Below are 18,928 nucleotides of genomic sequence, written 5' to 3' on the forward strand. Positions count from 1 at the left end.
GGTTCAAAGGACAATTTGCCGCTCCTCTATACGTGTGGCTACGTGTCAAATGGTTGTATGACATTACCGTTTAAGTATGGTTGCAATTTCCCGTGCATACGGCTCCTGCAGATCCTGGTCAACCAGTACCGTACCTTAGAATTACCTGAAGCTTCTGTGATTAAACGGTAGGTTGTCCTTATTTCGCCCCGGTCTGTGTACGCGAGCAACGAGCATGGCACCACCTTGATGGCGGCATTCGTGGGCACAGCACAGGCAAGAGATGTACATACGAGGACGTCTATGTACCGGATCAAACTAACCAAGCCAAGGCGAAGCAAACCGAGTCGCATCTGACATATACAAATAGACATAGAGTACAGTTATATCTCTACCTGTTACAGTATGCCGGTTGTGCAGCAGAGCACTACACTAGTGGTGCGATAGCTCGGAGATCGTCCACCACCTATGGAACCCTCGGTCGTGAACCTGAACCCCGATACCACACCAGACATAATACCCATTGTTGGAGAGATCCTTGTGTCTTGATACATGACCCGATGCTTAGTTTGCAGTGGTATGTATACTATGTGCTAATGTCTGTCTGTTAATAGCATTTAAGTGCATTCAATTGCAAATGCGGGGCGAGGCGAGAGAGAGAGAGAGAGAGAGAGGGAGAGAAACCCACGTGCGTTGGCCTGTGAATCTCGACGGAATCTCTCGTATATCGTAATAGCCCTGAATCCGCGGTCACATGCTGCACGGAGCAAATATTCTCTTAATTCTCAGCCTTTGTTCTCGGACTTATCAGCATGCGGAATGCTGTCTGGTTTGTACAACTATGTTGGCGGTAATCTTAGCGATAAATCATTGCCCCCTTTCAACGTGAATAAATTATCCATATCACTATATGTATTGGTGATGTGAAACTGCATATATGTATACTGGTTTTTTCAGGCATCATGTTTTATCAGACAGACGTGGTCATGTTAATAAATGTACTTTATTCCGTCGATCCCTACCTCAAATATTCTACAATATTTGCGGTATTAATTTTTATTTACAAAATATCAATATCGTTCATTATATGATTTGTACAGCCTTGCATTCAATGCAACATTATAATTAATATAGTTGTACAGCTACTGTTTAATTGTATAATATATATATATATATGATTCTATTTTTTTTTCATCTGTTTTATTCATGCAACGAACCTAAACTAATTAGATTCGTCTTAAAATATATTGTTTCTGACAGCATTAATGATAATCATTAAAAGTGTATGTGCACACTGATTAAAAAAAAAAACGTACGAAAAGTAACATTAACGTTAATAATAATAATAATAATAATAATAATAATAATAATAATAATAATAATAATAATAATAATAGTAGGAGTTGGGTCAACGATAATTATTATTACATACAAATGCAGTCAAACGGTAAATTGGTTTTTTCAATACCGAGCTTTTCGAGCCTCTCCATATAGTATTTGCAGTCTTCTTATTGAACAGAGATTACTCGGTCGAGGTAACAGTGACAGCGATTAATCAATCAAATAAATGGACGAAACTATCACCTTCTCCGTGAGCGGGAAAATTAAACGTACACGAAGCACCTGTCTGTTCCCCGTTCAACAACGAAGATGGACGGGTCAAGGTATGATTCCCACGTTGAAAAGAGTAAAAATTCGAAACTACGTTAATACATTTCCATTTTCACGCTGTTATTCTTCGCTTACGGTTTGGGTACAGAAATTGCGAACAATTCACAAAAAATATTAAAGAAAAAATAATAATATCATAATACCAATTACCCCGAAATTATTGCAGTTGACATCGATGCTTCAATCAAGTTCAATGTTGCTGTGGATTATATGACACCTTTCGTTGCAAAACACAATCTAATCCCATTCTTGCTAAACACGTAGTTCTCGATTAGGTAACTCCTTGATCTACCACAGGAAACATGTGTTGTCCAACAGTGGTTAAGGACTTCATACCCATTTTTGGGCACGTACTTGTAGCTACGAAGTAATCGTTGAACTTTCATATCCAGGGTCCTAGGTGACTTTCGAGAACGCTGGCAGCATCTATACGCCCCATCAGTCTCAGGTGATTTAGCAAATCCGTGACAGCTGTTGCCTCGCGGTGTCTAGCCTCCCATAGATCAAGAATATGCTCGGTAGGGCTCGCCTTCGTTGCGAAGTAGTTTATGTACCTGGTGGATGTTTTTTTTCGTGGGGAACGGGGAATGAGTGGGTTCAGAAAAGTAAATACTGAAATCATTTGTGTGCGTGAATGTGAATCTGATGAACTTTGACTTATAAATTCTGGTGTGACTATAAGTTAGACTGCTTAATTATTGGTAAAAAGGTGGCGCTTATAGTACCAGAATTTACTTCAGTCACCGTAATAGATTCGCGAAGGTAGATTTGAACAGCTCAACTAACCGGTCAACTTGCAACCTCTGAGCCAACATGCGCCAATCGTTGCCCCTCCCGTTCGGCGGATCCAAGTATTGGCATAACTGTTTTCTTAAGGTTTTAGAGAACCTAAAAGTTCAATAAACTTGCTGACGTATTGTTGGACATCAAATTTCAATGATACTGACCTTAAGTTTGAGTTGAAGCTGAAGATTAAATAAATATCTTCGAGAAAGTACACCTTTCATGCATCATACAATGGTCAATGAGGCCCTGGAGAGCCCAGAAACGATTTCTTGAAAAGAATTAACTAAATGACACCAAGTCTCACCTGAAAGTTCTTATAGTTGATTCGGTGGATCGGCTAGTCCCGTGGCTGATGACAGTCATGTCGGGTTTCCTGCTCTTCTTGGCGCTTCCGAAGACAACACTCTGTTTAGAAACGTCAAAGTCAATTCTTAGAATGACGCCGTGACTGTCGAAGCCACGTTGGTAGGCGTGGAGTTTGAAGCTAAGCTCAACGTCACGGTCTATTTTTTCGATCTTGAAAGAACAGTGAAGGGTGTTCTTCGACGAGGACCAAATATGCTGAAACGGAACTTCCTGTCTGTCGGTAAATCCGCTCTCAAGGTCCTCCAAGTAGACGCAGAGCGGTGCACCACTGTCTTGGAAACAGAAAGTGCGCTTCTCGACAAGGCTGCCACCCAAACGGTATTCGAGGTCTGAGACTATCTTCAGCGTTGCTTTGGTATCCTCAACGGCGTAACACCTGATGTAGTCGCAATTCTGCGCCGCGTAGACGACCAGCCGTAGCCTCTTGACGGCGACCCCAGGTGCGATGGACGAGCTTTCTCCGGCCAAAACGTATCCTCTCAGTTCCTCAGTGACGATGAAAACCTCACCGTGGTCAAGCTGTGTGAATAGTGGTGTGTTGATGGACTCATTTCCTAGGGTGAGGACTTTCGTCCATTTCGGAAGGTTCGCCGACCTCAGTCCAGTTGGTGAAAAGCTGTTGGCTGTTGAGAGGAAGGAACTTTCCTCGGAGTCTATTGTCGCAGACCAAACACTCAGTTCCCAGTTGTTGGCTTTAAGTTCGGCGCAGTGTTCAAACTGCAGGATGACTGGCTTGTTGAAGGCAACGGTATTCGGGCCGCAAGTTATGACCCCGGAAAGCAAGGTCAAGTTTTGGGGCAGGTTCGGCCGGAATTTGTCGTCCCTTAGAACGGCGAGATAGAGATCTTCCTTCTCGCCCCGACAGACTGACGCGTCCGGTACTGACATCGACACACCGGCCTCTGAAACGACCAGAAGAGCTCCCTGCGTGCTCACCGATGCTCTGGCGATAAAATCGTTTTCGTAGTTCTGAAAGGCTGGCAGTGCCACGGTGTCCGTTGCCACGTTGTAAGTGGAATCTGCGCAGAGCATTACAGACGAAGGAATAACGATCTGCTGTGGATGAGGATTCGCGACAATTTTTGTGACTTTCTTACAGGAAGAGTAGCTGTTGATGCTGTTTTCACTGTCTGAAAAGGCCTGCTTGTCCCCTCCATCCTTCATCGATACCGAACGATTTTCCGTCGAGGCAGTGGGGGTTGGGGTCAACGACGATTTGGTCGAGGGTAGGGACATGTGTGGCACGTCATAGTGGTGCTCGGAACAGGACCTGGTCAACGACAAAGTAGGATCTAGTGGCTGGCCTCGAATTAAAGCGAAATGATATTCAGGGGAATAAATCGACGATGCTGAAGGGTGTACTTAGATCGGATATCTAAGATTGACGTCTGACCGCATGCGAATAACTTTAACCGTCAACAGGCTACTCTCGTCTATGGTTATTTTGCGAAGAAACTATATGTAACCGTACGTTCTTTACCTTTGCATTGAGAAATTCTGCTTGTTTAACGAATAATCGTAGCATCCATGCCCGCTGCCAGTAATGTTTGTGTGCCCGTTAATCATGGACTTCTTATCTTGTTCCGGAAAAAATTCCGGCTGAAAATCTGACCTCGCCATGCTGTACAATGAATTGTCTCTTTCTTTACGCTTCAGAAATCGAACGATAAAGATCGTTGTAAGTAGCAAGAATATCGTTGCTACGCTTAGGGATATCCAAAGTGCTATAGAAGTCTGCTGTTCGGCCCTGGTGGCTGAAAAAAATAAATTCCCATTGCCTACTCCAGATTTATTCCCCATCGGTGATCATGACAGTGTTCGACTTGACACATCCATTTATTCTCACCTTCTTTAAGAACTTGAGTACCACCGTATCCAACCGCTGCGTGCGTCACAATATGATTGATAATGGACAAGGTAAAAAAAAATTTCAACTCCTATAACATACCTATTTCGAAAGATGACTCACCGTTGTTGCATTGTTCACCGGAACAAACGTCCACTGTGATGTCCCTGCCTTGGCAAATTCGGCCCCCGTGACTCGGAGGCGGATTGTCGCAGGCCCTTCGTCTTATTCGAGAACAATCGGATCCACACATAGACCAAGAGGACCACGCTGACCACCTGCCATCCACCGCTGGAACAAGGTGTTCCCGTTTGAGACTCCGTTTCAATACAGAAAACGCAATGTGGTACGGGAAGCGATAACTTTCTTCGCTTGGAATAATCGCAGAGTCGTTTTTGAACAGGATTGTTGTTACGTACAACCAAATAGAACTTTGTTTACGTTAGGAAATGATATTTATAAAAATGGTTCGTGGACGTTGTCGTTTTGGTAGTACTGATGGAGCGAATCAAATGCTGCAAGTTCAAATAAGTTCAGTGAAGGTTAAAGACATCACGCAGTTCTATCATCAAACGCGTTGTCGATCTTTGATAAATATCTACCGGGACACGGTGAGTTGCAATCCGTTCTCTGCAAAGATGGACCAAGACATGGTTGGCCGCCGTTGATAGGCAACGGATTTGAACAGGATCTCGTCCTTTTCTGCGCTCCTCTGCCGCACCTGGTACTGCACTCTGACCATCCAGACCAGGTTGTCCATCCCCCATTGACTGCAATCAAGAGAACTTCGTTGACTCGACTTTTCCGAAAATCGCACTGGCAGAGACGACTCTCACTGTAGCGTCGTACCGTATACAGTCAAGCTGGCCGAATCACTGATCCTTTTTGCCGCTATATTTTCAGCAACACAAGTGTAGTTCGCCTGGTGCTGCAGTCCCGCCTGTCCCAGGAGAAGATGGCCTTCACTGGACACCAACAGGGTGTCCGCGTTTGGAGATGCTGGCGTTATTTCAAGTGGCGCACCATTTCTGAACCAGTAAACTTGGGGATAAGGCACTCCGGATGGTGGAATGCATCTCAACTCAGTTCCATGTCCAACTTCCACCGAGACGGAGTATGGCGGTGATTCAAACTGTTTTTTTAAGTCTGCAATATTTCATTTTTAAATACATACCCCGCATTAGTCGTGGAGACCTCAATAAAGTTCTAATTCTTTTGGCCTAGAGTAGTCGAATAATTAATCTATTGTTCAGTTCAACGCAAGCCTCCGTAAGTACAAGTGTGAGTACGTCACATACTATTTTACTTCTTTTCAAGGAGTTGAAGAATCCCAAAAGATCATTGACTCAATTTTGTATCCTATAAGTCAATTACTGGATGAATATAAAAGAAAAAAATTAAAAAACAATTCCGTATCAATTATTTGTTAATTGCGAGGCATAAACATACTTTTTCACTTTTCTTTAGGTAATTTTCAATTAATTTTTAACAGATTGAATTTTCATGGTGGGGTATGACGTTTAACGAATTTTTAAGCTATGTTTAGTTTGAGTTGATTTTGAAGAAGTTCTGAGGTTCCTAGACTAATCAGATCCAATCACGACTTCAGGTATGTGAATAGCGTCTTGCGCGAATCCACTTAATTATTGTGGAACCAAATCTATTTCAAGAGCCGAGTATTTCGACTAAGTCGTAAAACAATGCCAAACAATGAAGCCGAGCAGTAATTCGTCCACATGGCGGACTATTCATTCTACAACAAAACTCAGAGCTTTTGCGTTACATTCGACTAATTCGGTAAGTGAGCTTGCCAAGTTCCACAAAACGAATAGTGGTATAAAAGGTGTCGTGCATTAAGAGAATTCGAAACAAAATGGGTATAAAAAACAGAGAAAGAAGAAAACGACACTAGGGAACAGACAGACGCGGGAAGACAAGCATGCGTCCGTGGTGAGAGCAAAGACTTGAAGGGGTTAAAAGGCGTGACAATGTCGTTTTTCTCCTGACACGTCATTCGCAGTTTGCAGTCGAGGACTAAAGCGAGAGAAAAATCTTCCATACAGAATCACCGTCTGCAGGTTGGCTTCGTCTACGCAATTTTCGTGTCACTCTAGCCGTGACTAAATAAAAGACGTTCTCTTGTACCGAAGTACCTACACACACAGAGACGCGAAGCACGTACCTAGCTGCATATCCTTACAGGATATGCGCCTGAGCACAAGCACATAATAAATACATGTCCTGGAAGCTTATAAAGGGCATTCGCTTATTGTACATTTCACTGTCCTTCGCATTGTTCGGTATATTCTGTTTTGTTTTTTTTTTCTATTTTTTCTTTTTCTTTTCCTCCAACCAATCGTGGGGCGCTTTTTAATATTCGCTAAACATGAGTTACGGGCTGCAACGAGGGGTTGCCCAGCTACTGCACGCCGTCGACTTTGGCCACCGTTGACTAGCAGCGGCCAAGCACTCAGCGATATTAGGGCTACGGTAAATGGGAGCCGGTTTTTATGGAGAAAAGAGAAAAATATACCTCGGCAATCGCGTTGCCGGGGTTCTGCAGGCTCGTGACGTTCATGGCGTTCATACCCCCAACGTTCGCGTACACATACAGTCCTATAGTCGAGTATTGACTGCCTACCGTTCTGCAGTCTACATGCTCCTTTCCATATATGCTCAGCAGGTAATGCCCTGCACCAGGGATTTATGCATGAATAACGCATTATTTACTCAACGAAATCGTCCAAGAGTTATAGATATTGAGTATACATCATTTTTGCGAATATTTTAAAGCCTCTGCGTCGAAACCAGATACACTATTTGCAGTTTCGGAACTCATTCAGTGCAGTGAATAAGAGCCATGGGATTTGATCGAATACCGCCTACGAAAAATGACGAATTCCCTTTAAACTGAACAGCCCTATTTGGAGGGAAAAGCTTTAAAATGAGGTATCGGTTCGGCGGAGAGATCGTGGGATAGTGGATACGCGAGTTACTCGAAGGGCTGGGGAGATGGAAGAAGAAGCTATGGGTGATTCGAAGGAGGGAAAGGAGGGAGGGAAGGAAATAGCGGGGATTCCTGCATGTCGAAATGTGTAGCTAGGTAAATGGACGTCGTGACGATGAGGAGGGGATTTGTCTACTACCCTCCTAGAGTGAATGGGATGCGTTGATATACGCAGCTCTTTGTGCCTGAGATACTTTCTTCTCTTTTATGGAAATGAATACTATTTTTGGACTCGTATTCTTCTTCTCTTTGCCTTCTTCTTTTTTTTCATATTTTTCTTTTCGGCTTACATTGGATGGATATGAAGATGACATTCTTTTAAAATTCTTACCTGCGAATAACGCTCGTGATGAAGTCACACGGATTTCACGGGATATGTGCCTCTACCTCATTCGCAGAAAGTAACACCAACATAACCAAATGTACTTAGTCACGCTCAATTTAATTCCAACGATTGTTGCGTATCCAAGTGGTACTTAATGCGATTTAGAAGAATAGAATTACCAAATCGATTTATTCCCAAGTCGTCCCTAGAACCCTGGCAAAGCCAGGGTAAATAGCATTAGTAACGTGAGATGAAACGAACGCCTTTTAGTCTGTGTGGGATACCGAGGAACGAGTGTAGCGATAGATAGGTATACGTATAAGGCACAGTGTGTAAGTATAGATGGAAAGAAACAAACATGAAAAGAGCATGGGAGGAAATGGAAATGGACAAAGAAGGGGAAGTCCACCACGAATCTGTTTGCTTTGGATTTTCAGCTATACGGCAAATAGTTTAGAGTTCAAGTAGATACGGAGCATTTCATACCAATTCAATTAACGGCTGGCTAACAATGGCCACCAAATTTCATCCATATTTTTGTACGTATCAGTGTCTGGGCACTGAAATAAAGTTGCATTTTTGAGAGCAGAATTCTTGAAATATTCATTGAATAGCTAGCCAATGAAGTTTTATTGGGAATGTACCTGAATCAATTTAGGAATAAGATTCATCGACCCGTCTTTAAAAAATCGCGAGATCAATCCTCAGATCAGTCAGTATCATGATAGTCGAATAAAAGCTTCAGGAAGCAAATGAAGTGGAATGACAATTAATTTGACTTTAAAGGAAAATCTGCAAGCATGTTACCGAATTTTACTGTCGTTGGACAATATTAATATGAAAAATAAACAATAACTAGATTACGGTTAGCCCATATTGAACGTCAGCTACGCCGGCATGGAATGCCATGTATCGATGAAGTTGATGGCGTGGGATATTGGCTATGCAGTAACCTTGGACATATTCTTTTTCATCATGCCTGAAGCCATGCATTGAAATGAAATTAAGAAAAGCAGCGAGATAAAGTAAGAAAACGAAAAGCGGTGAAGGTTGAAAAATTTTACTGAACGTTACGGATTACTCTAACGTCACGTATCCAATTTTCATTTTGCAATATCGTTGAGCATTGGCGTTGTACAACCGGATGTTTACATTTAAATGCAAATTCAATTTCGTTTAATGTTTACAGGTAGATACGGTATTTGAATTTCAAACTGGAAAGAGAAATATTGAATTAATTTCAATTAAAATTTCTCACGGGGCTGTATGTATATATCTGCTTAACCATAAATCCGCGCTTTCAAGAAGTTATCATTGAACGCGTCGACGAATTCCGAGTTCTGGGTACCTACCCGTGTTATTTTTATTTTATTTTTTTTTACCTCATCGATAACAAAGTTATACCGTTTCAAGGAGGGTCCTGGGTTGCCCCTCGGAGGGCAGTTCAACCGCAAAACGCGACGGTTGTTAGTTTGGTACTTTTTAAACGAGTCTCAATTAAAGGGCGAGCGAAGGTATAAGGTTCAAATAAAGTTTCTCGGTTGTCAAGGAGCTGATATCACGTCATTAATAAAACATGAACTCGAGCTGATTCATTATAAGATCACAAAATATATCTACCTACCGACCGTATGAATTTCCTTGCCTTTTTGTCTTTCCTTACAACTTGTACGTATACATATACGATTCAAGGAAGAACTCTCGCTCTGCCAGACAACGGTACATGCGAATTACTTGTCAAATTACAAAAGAACAATAGTAGGTTTGTATTAAAAAGTTGTTTCTCCCAACAAGTTTTACACCGATACTCGAACGTGTTGTATTCGGTTGGGCGTAAGTAGATGTATTCAAATACTGCAGGAACCTTGTATAACGAACGGAGGAACCGAGATGTTAATTTAAGATACTACCAGGATATACGCTGCCGCGGCAACCGGCCTCATTGCGTATTCATTGCAGCCCAAGAATCGATATCTTCGCGATGGACTTTAAATTGAACTCATGCACCACATTAAAATGCGCTACTTGTAACGCTACAGTCTGTACAGAAATTGTGTCAAGTTCAGAGCGCGTTTCTCTAAAATTTTTATCTCGACTCAAGCAGCTTGTCACATTTACGTGTAAAACAAGAGCTTAAGGAAAATATAGAAGGTTTCATTTGTTTGCCATTTATAATCTGAATTACAGTAATTTTCTACGTCATTTTTGTCATCAAAATTTTTTGCAAACACATTAGACACTTGGTGACCAATTTCGGAACATTTCAATATGCGCGAGTCCGTGTATGGTTTTTACAAACACAACCAACTTTTTAAAGTCTCTTAAATAATCAAAGTTTGCGAGAGATACGTCGAATTGTTTTCTGCACAAGGTTTCCGATATTTTATTGTTGTTAAGTAAGAATTCGGCGATTCAAGGTGTGATGTACTCACAGGCAACGTCGACAGTGGCACTTTGGCTTTTGATCTCTCCCGGTCCAGACCAGGCGACGCACTCGCACTTGAACTTCTCCTTGCCAAAGTATTCTTCAACCTGGTTTCTGGTTACGTTCAGCTCCGCCTCGACGATGCGGGTGCCGGTGTGAGGATCGACGAACCCCTGGTGCTGGGAGCCATCGATTCGAACACCGTTGCACCGGAAATATACCTGCAGCCAGAAAGTGTGTTTGCGAAAAGCTCAGCAAAGCTGATCCCGCGAACGTGACGATATAAAGTTAGCGGGAAATGCTACGTTGACATTGGAATGCGCCCAACAGCGATGCACTCCACGTTTCTACATGGTTCCAGGTTACACGGAGAATCCTGGATATCTCGGAAAAATCTCCGATATTTTTAGCGATCGTAAAATTTCAGCCGCTGAGTCGACAACGGTTTTTTATTGGCTTTGAAGCAGTTGCTGTCAATCCCGTTACACAGGGACTTTGAAGCGAATTACTAAATATTGCGTGAATACGTTCTGCACAATTTTACAACGCCTCTGAACGATACTGTTTCTGGTTTTGTTGATAAAATTGTAATGTCTAGGAAGCCAGATGTAAAATCGGTGGATAAATGTTTGGTAAAGTATTGAATATGGAATGTCGTAAAAATGTTAGACAAGGAGACGATTCAATTCGTATTAACAACGCTTGGAATTACGATTTGAAAAAATACTGAATCTTAATTAAATATTTCGCACAGTAAATTTCACCGATCCGGAGATCGACAGGTGACTTTTTGATTTTAATATCCATGCTGGATTTTTGATATTACAGTTTTTGTTTTCATGGTGGAAGATCTCACAACGCATCTCGATTATAGCATTCTCAATTTAGCACAGTATTGTGTATATTCAGTTCGACGTGATGTTGGAGTGAGTTATCCGGCTTAGATTATCACAGTCCGAACTAATGAGAAATTCATCCGTTCGTAAACAGAAGAAAAGTGGGTCCATACAAATGGAACATCGCCGCGGTAAGACATTCGGGAATCACAAAGGAAATTGGGATATCTACTAATTTCCTGTGCCCATCACGATCAAAGAAACAGCACTCATTACGGCTCTCAAGGTCTCTCCTTGGAAATTGCAGACTCTGCCTGAAGTGAACGGTCGTTAATTAACGCGATGGTTTATTTTTGAACACTGAACGGACGGTTGGAATTATTTTTCTCTTCTTGCTTATCTCGGTTATTTTGTCGGTTTTTTTGCAAGGGTGAAACGGTGAAATGTCACTGACAAGTTTTCGCCCAGAGAAAACTAGGAAGTTGGAAAAAATCGCAAGATTTATTTTTATCTTACACAGATAAGCGACATTAAAATGAGCGATAATTAAACGACAAGAAAATACACGCAGGCTGCACGAGGCTTCGTGGTTATAATGGAAGTTAAGGAATTCGCCTGGCGTTGTCGGATTTCGTGGCAAAAATTTTGAAGGTCCTGAACGCGTTGCCTTGCAGCTTACTCTGAAAACAAGCCAGACCGCAAAAACCGCGAGCATCAAAGCCCTACAAAAGCTCGCAAACCCGTTATTACCGAAACTATGCCTCAAGGTTTATTACCTTGCCCATATTTTATATCCTGCGTGCCGAAATTGATGTCTCCTGCTGCGTCGCATGTCAGCCGCAAGTGGTAAGCAATATCGGGGAAGCACCCCTTGCCCCTCACTGGATATTGTCATTTACATACTGTGAAGCGGAATCGATATTGCCCAAATAATAGCCATAACAAACCGGAATACAATTGGAAAACGATAAAATTTTTCGCTTCACAAAATTTTGCCTTATCGATTTGCGAATAAAGACGGCAGTCATATGAAAAAGAGGTTGAGTCAATATTTTAAAAAATTATTTTATTTAATTTTAATTCTTAGCACATCATTATAGAGCACCGTAAGACTTGAGTTTCTCAAGAAATGAATTCAATTTACGTGGATTAGAGTCAGTCGATTTCATTCAATAAAAAATTGATAAAAATTGGATTAGAGTTTCTGGTAAGGGCGCATCCATAAAGGACGTCGGCAAATTTTTGCGAATTTTTGGCCCACCCCCCCTCCCACCGTGTCGCAGTTGGTCACAATATTCGAACCCCTCCCCCCTACGAAACGTCCGATGGTCACAATAGTAGACCCCCTCTTAATTCTTTAAAGTCGCAAGTGACGTGAAAAAAATACTATAAAAATTATGTATCAAAAATTCTTTTATATAAACATGAAAAATTATTCCATGAGAAGAAAGAACAAAATTCTTTATACGATTTAGGGGGGGGGGGGGGGGGGGGGGGGGGGGGGGCTCCACGCTTCATTTCAACTTGGTGAAAATGAAATCGCATCGGAAATCCCAGACGAGCGATTGTTGGTAATGTTTCAATTATCATATCGACGAATATTCAGGTCCGAATATAACAAATTATAGGAGAAGTTGCATTTTTTCGAAATAAGACAAATATTTTTAAAACAGCACTTCTTCCACAATTTTTTATACACTGATCTAAATATTTTTTTATACAACGAGAAAAGCATTTTGAACAATCTCTCGTTTGTGATTGTTGATACGATTTTCTTTCGTTCAATAAAAAAATAAAACATGTTTTTTCCTCTTTTAAGCGAGGAGCCCCCCCCCCCCCCCCCCCCCTCCCCCCCCTTAAGGTGACGAAATACTTTGAGGTCTTTCTGACCACCCGGCAGACTCTTGAAGAAATCTATTAAAGAGTATTCAAAGAACTTACCTTTCTTACTAGTGCAGTTGAATGAAAAATAATGTTCAAATTATTTATCTACCCATTTTCAATAAAATATGCTAAAAAACAATTGTGAAAAAATATCGCGACAAAATTAAAGCATCGTTTTATGTTCAAATATGGAAAACGGGTTTTTTTTTGGTCGGGTTGGTCGCAAATAGTCACATTTCGTGAACCCCTCCTCCCCCTATAAGCGCGGACATCCTTTATGGATGCCCCCTAAGGGCCTGCAGGTTTTACTACACTGAGAGAAATTTTTAATTCCGGTTACCGCTTTTTTTATCACGATCGAAAAATTTAGTTCTAGGTACAAAATGAAAATTAGTTGTCTAGCTGTTACCACAAAGTCTAATACCCATTAGTATTTTTTCTCATTACGATCACTGTTACTATATTTTCTTGTAACTGTTGCGAAAATTTAATGCTTGTGCAACAATAAATTGACGTTGAAGCCTTATTTAACTAAAAAAGTACAGTGAACCTCACAAACTGATTTTGCGTTGCCATTACCAAAAACGGATCGACAATGGCGGAAAATGATTACGTGTACCTAATTTTTCGGAATTCTAACAATATTCAAACAGTTTTTTAAACGATACCTGTTTTACTAAATTTTTCTAGTTACTGTAACAAACGAAATTTTTCTCAGTGTAAGACTTCTATCGGACTTTAAGTTCGTTAATACATATATATATACGTGTCGAGAAACGATTTCTATATATAAATATACACATGAGAATCGCACTGACCTGAAGCGCATTCGCAGCTTGACATTTTAGGGTTGCTGGTTTTCCTTTAACGACGTAGGAATCCAAAGGTTCGATAAGAAATACGGGAAGCGATGCACCGGGAATCAATTCCGTGTCAGTGGCTATCGTCGCTGGATTCTCGTAATCCTCAAGAGGATAATTATCCTCGTCGTCCTCCTCGGCGTCGTCATCTTCCTTGGAACCTGAAACAACCCGTAACGAACGATTTCAAATACCGGTTTGTACTCTGGTTATGATTCTCAGAAGCAAATACATGTGCGGGTCTCAAGTCCCTAGAAATCTGACCTCAAAGCTCGAGTCTTAGATTTTGAATTACGTTTTACCATAAAAATAGAAGATAACTAAACATGATCGACTCGTCCAATTGTCTATATCAGAAGTTTTTCATGCTGAATACCAATTTGGTAAGAAAAATCTTTACACTTTAATAAAATAATATTGTTGAAAGAAGTTGTTCTTAAGCGAATGAAAAATTTCAGAAAAATCTAAAGCCTAATTGAATTTGGATTTGGCATTAAGAATCCCGTCTAGTAAAAGTAGGATTGCTTAATATTGATTTGTTTATATTCAATTTAGACGAAAATGCGAATTGGTTCAAAGATTCTTTTCCTGCAGACTTGCATAAGACATTAAATGAAAAGGTCTACGAATCAATGTATATTCTATACAAGATCCGCGAAAGGCGGTTTAAAATGATCATACTGAAATTAGTAACGTTATCGTGACGACTTACGCTGAGGAAATATTGTTATTTCACGATTCTGGAATTGTCTGAAATTCAGTAAACCGTAATAAAAACAAGACACGCTCATATTTCGAAATGCTCGTTCCTTAAAAATGATTGGAAAATTAAAAAAATAGTGGTTTTCTCTCCAATGTATCGTTACGATAACGTTACTAACTTCAACCTTGTATAAAATTCGTCTGTCTCTTAGGCGAAAAATAACCGAGCCGAAGTCAAAGTTAGTTGGAATAATTCTCTCGCACGAACAGGTTTAACTAGTACGAATCGAGCGGATCGAGGGTTTACTTTGCAGACTGACGTAAGACGTAACACCGGGAGCTTAGCGAGCCTGAAAGCATCGTTAGCTCGAGGGAAAGTTGCATCAGTCGTCACGTAGGTAATTCCGTTCATCATTCGAATATATTTAGGCGCCAGAAATGAGCAGTTGGAAAATGACACACCGAGGCCATAAACTCTGTTCAACGACGAGGAAGCTCTACTTTATGTCAGGAATCCATCAGCGCAGCGATGCACTCAGGATTCCATTTCCGACCGGCTCGACGCAACGCGTCGCTTCTCGTTTGGAAATCCGCTCAGTTTTACCCATGGGCTTAAAGCCCATCCCTGGTCAATGTCGGCTTGCGGACAACCGCTTGCAGGACTGCTTTAATTCCGAACCCGCAACCGTCCCTCACCTATATTTCGGAAATCCCGTTGCCGTGCAGGTGTTCAATTACGTTGGGCGATCCCAGCTTGCGGGCAAAGCTCAGAGGCTACGTGCGACAAATAATGATTGCAGCAGGGAGGGGAAAATTGCTACATATGCTTGAAAAATAACAAGCGTCCTCAGGCTGAAGAAAAATCGAAGATGAGATGAAAGTTTGCGACGTTTTGCACCGCTTCACCAGCTGTCACTAATCTTCAGTGAAATCGATACAGTGCACCTACAGGAAAATTTCAATAAAGAATATTATCTCACTATGATTCCGAAGTTTTGAAATGAAATACGTGATGTTTTTGAAAATTGCTCTTGATTATCTTAAGGCGAGAAAATTCGCTGAAACTGAAAAAAATAAGTTAGATTCGAATGATAAAATCAATTTTATAACCGTCGATGGTGTTTCAACCTAGTATTTTACATGACAATCCTTAATTGTGAATACAACTTGAATGTAATTTAGTTGCTACTCTGTGTTTAAAGTTTTTTCGAAATCCAGCTGGTATTTGAGAAATTTTAATTTGATCCTCGGGGGGTAATTAAAAACTCAATTCGAAAACTCCTGATATTAACTTTTTTTCTCGACGAAAAGAACGTAACGGCCACGTATCTGCTCTTTCCTGTGAAAGAGGAAGTAAAGATTCGAAGCTAATAACACGTTTTCTTGCCCGATGTTAATTGCGGCGTGATCCCTTAGCCCTATAATTACGTATATCGGATGCATGCATGTACAACACAACCGCCTGGACTGCGGTGTCAGTTAACCCTGCGTATTTTTGTCCTAACTAAAAATACTCCCCCACCTCACTACCGCGGTAAAAGGTAGGGGTTAAAGGGTGGAGGGCAAAGGGTGGAGAGTGAGTGAAGAACGAAGGGTGAATGCAGCGGCGTTCGTTGCTAGCCGTCTCTCTGATATTTGGCAATTATTTTCGAATTAGTGGCTCGTACGTCACGGTTTTAAACCCCGACCAAGCCTAGGTAAGATCATTAATTTATTTAAGTAGGAGTTAAAAGAAGCCACCCGTCAGTCATGCCTCGATTATCGTTCTGATATTTCGAAGGGGTTCAACATCTTCGCTCAAGCTCCTCATGCACTTCCTTACTCCTCGCTAAGTGATCATTTGATTAATGTTCTTCAACCCCTGACCCGAACGCTCTCAGGGTTATTCAAAAAGATGGAAAGCAGGCAAAAAATAAGAGAGAAATAACCAGTGCTAATTTCTGACCCCTGTAAGTGTCAATATTAGTTCTTTTATTCTTCGTTCGGGGTCTCTAAAAATTTCTAAACGAATTCCGCAGGTTAGTTTGAATTTTGACCTCTCTTTGAAATTCAAATCATGACGCCAATTTTTGTATCCCATCTCTAACGCCAGAGGCTTTCAGCGTGTAGCGCCGCGTCAAGACATGAAAAAAGAAAGAACATAACGGTGCGTAAATTCGCGTGAGCGGCTTACGGAGATTTTCTCTTGACGTTTTGAGGTCGTGTTTTCTTAAACGCGGCTGTACACAAGCGATCGGATATTCGCAGCCGTCAAAAATGTTGACATTTTGTCACATTAACCGTGTATAAGAGCTTATTGCGAAAGCTCAGAGGCTCACTGAAAGCGTGACAAGAATTATGGTAATTGTGCGGAATTATGTGGTGTATAGGTATGTACATTATGTATAACACCGCTTACTTTCGAGAGTGAAGGCAATTTGAAGGAGTGCCAACAGCACGATGCTTATTTTCAACTCCATCACTTCATGGCATTTTTAATTTATTATTATCATTATTAATCTTATTATTCTTGTTATTATTACTATAACTCAGATGTATTTCACATATAAAACTGTTGGTAACGAAACCACCACGCGACAACCGTAACGTCGCGTGTCGGGTAGTAGCATGCGGTGCTACGATACCGAGGTGTTAATTAACACGGTAGTTAAGATCGCGGAGTCGACGGAATTAAAGCTCGACCCAACATCGAGTGTCGAGATCAATCATGGCATGGAATTTTTTTCTCGTTGAGAGATGAAAAAAACTATAATAAAAACGACAAAATTCTGTTAAAATCAGTATCGGCCGATCTTCCCGAAGACGTATATTTCGTCACGCAAGCTCATAGCTTATCCGTATTTCACAGTGCAGCGGATGCGCCAACATCAATTCCTTCCGGGACGTCACATTCGGACGATCGCCCGAGCTTTCGTTTTGACGAATTCAGCGAAGCTCCCTTGACGGGGAAACGCCGGACCACCAAAGACGCGAGAGAACGAAGCGGCGAAGCTCGCGGGTCGGCACGCGGTGAGCGACTGAGCTGCGCTGCTGCCCGCTTCGCTATAGATGCACGACTCACCCCTTGAGAGGTGATACGGTGGTGGGTATGTGTGTATACGTTTGCTCGCGTACGAATGCGCCAGCATTTGGTTCGCACTTCCGTCGATCGGGGATGAATGAGCCAATAAAAATCTCCCCGGGAGAATTTCGTTTCCTTGCGAATCCGAAATTTTAGCAGATTTTTAATTTTTCGTAATTTCGTGCGCGGTCTTAAGTGGGATTTCCATCCTGTGGGTCTGGTTCAGTATTTTCTGAGTCATTTGGTTTGTCACGCGAATATTTGTTACTCATTTTGCCGAACGAAGAAAGTGTTTTTATTCCCGACTCAACCCGAATGTTCACTTTTTTGACCTGACAAGCGGGACGAAAGCAGCATATTATTCCCTCTTAAATTTTTTCGCTAATCTGAGAGAAATATGATATTTACGAAAAATTTGAGATAATCTTTCGCTGATTACTTTTTCAGTTGTCTCGATTTTCGTTTTTATAACGAGTGCCGACGGTTCGCCGGCTCGCTTCGCCCGGGCAGTAAACCTATTCGTGGGAATAGTCTCCGACTTTATTCCCTTGTGACATAATATACTATTTCCATCAAACGTTGCAGTAATTTGTCGTTGAAAAACTTTGATTTTCAGTACAATGACACGATCCGTGGTTTGAATAAAAGGGACAGCCTTCTTGATCAAGTTGGTTGAATAGAAATCGATACACACTTTTTTTTTTATCTTATTACGCATTAGTCATGTATTACGTATCTATTAAGATATTATATTTGTTATAAGCCGTGAAAATTTCTTTGAAAATACAAAAATGCATGAAGCTAGAATTGTGAACAAGTACTCAGGCGCCGATGCTTCGTTTCGAGTAGCCTAAAAATGCTTGGAAATCAGATTCAAAATCAGCATAGTAGATCTTGTCAATTTTCCTCTACGATAACTCATTTGAATTACAAGCGTCGTTCCATATTTAATTTTATAACATTGCGCCGATATTAATTATGAACAAAAAATGGCAGTATTAAATTGGCTGCTGAAAAGAAAATTGTAAATTTGTAAAAATTGGTCTTCTAATTGTAAATGAAATTATCCATTGCAGCGTGAATCGAATATAGCTGATAGATCTTTAACCATCTGAAAGCTATTTGAACTGTAGCATCGCTATCCTTAGGATTTTTCTGTAATTCTAATATTTTCAATTTT

At 41.1% G+C, this 18,928-nt stretch overlaps 1 protein-coding gene across 6 annotated transcripts; it reads right to left on the bottom strand.

Moving 5' to 3' along the window:
- Nucleotides 1-981: 981 nt before the first annotated feature.
- Nucleotides 982-17,683, bottom strand: LOC107218267 (netrin receptor UNC5C). Of its 6 annotated transcripts, XR_006904413.1 has the most exons (13): nucleotides 17,086-17,683; nucleotides 13,944-14,146; nucleotides 10,413-10,626; nucleotides 5,498-5,794; nucleotides 5,251-5,418; nucleotides 4,772-4,939; nucleotides 4,649-4,684; nucleotides 4,283-4,580; nucleotides 3,900-4,072; nucleotides 2,741-3,821; nucleotides 2,437-2,538; nucleotides 1,801-2,204; nucleotides 982-1,606 (listed from the first exon to the last, which is right to left on the bottom strand). XR_006904413.1 is itself a non-coding variant. In XM_015656092.2 (12 exons), the coding sequence occupies exons 1-12, from the start codon at nucleotides 17,144-17,146 to the stop codon at nucleotides 2,033-2,035; spliced, it is 2,949 nt and encodes a 982-aa protein (XP_015511578.1). In that variant the 5' UTR covers nucleotides 17,147-17,683; the 3' UTR covers nucleotides 982-2,032. The 6 variants fall into 6 exon arrangements, 4 of the variants coding, with proteins under 4 accessions (XP_015511578.1, XP_046596023.1, XP_046596032.1 ...); XM_015656092.2 differs by having other exon boundaries at nucleotides 982-2,204; nucleotides 4,283-4,556; XM_046740067.1 differs by having other exon boundaries at nucleotides 982-2,204.
- Nucleotides 17,684-18,928: the final 1,245 nt, after the last annotated feature.

Source organism: Neodiprion lecontei, chromosome 1 (genome assembly GCF_021901455.1).
Source record: "Neodiprion lecontei isolate iyNeoLeco1 chromosome 1, iyNeoLeco1.1, whole genome shotgun sequence".
In the NCBI taxonomy this organism is placed as follows: domain Eukaryota; kingdom Metazoa; phylum Arthropoda; class Insecta; order Hymenoptera; family Diprionidae; genus Neodiprion; species Neodiprion lecontei.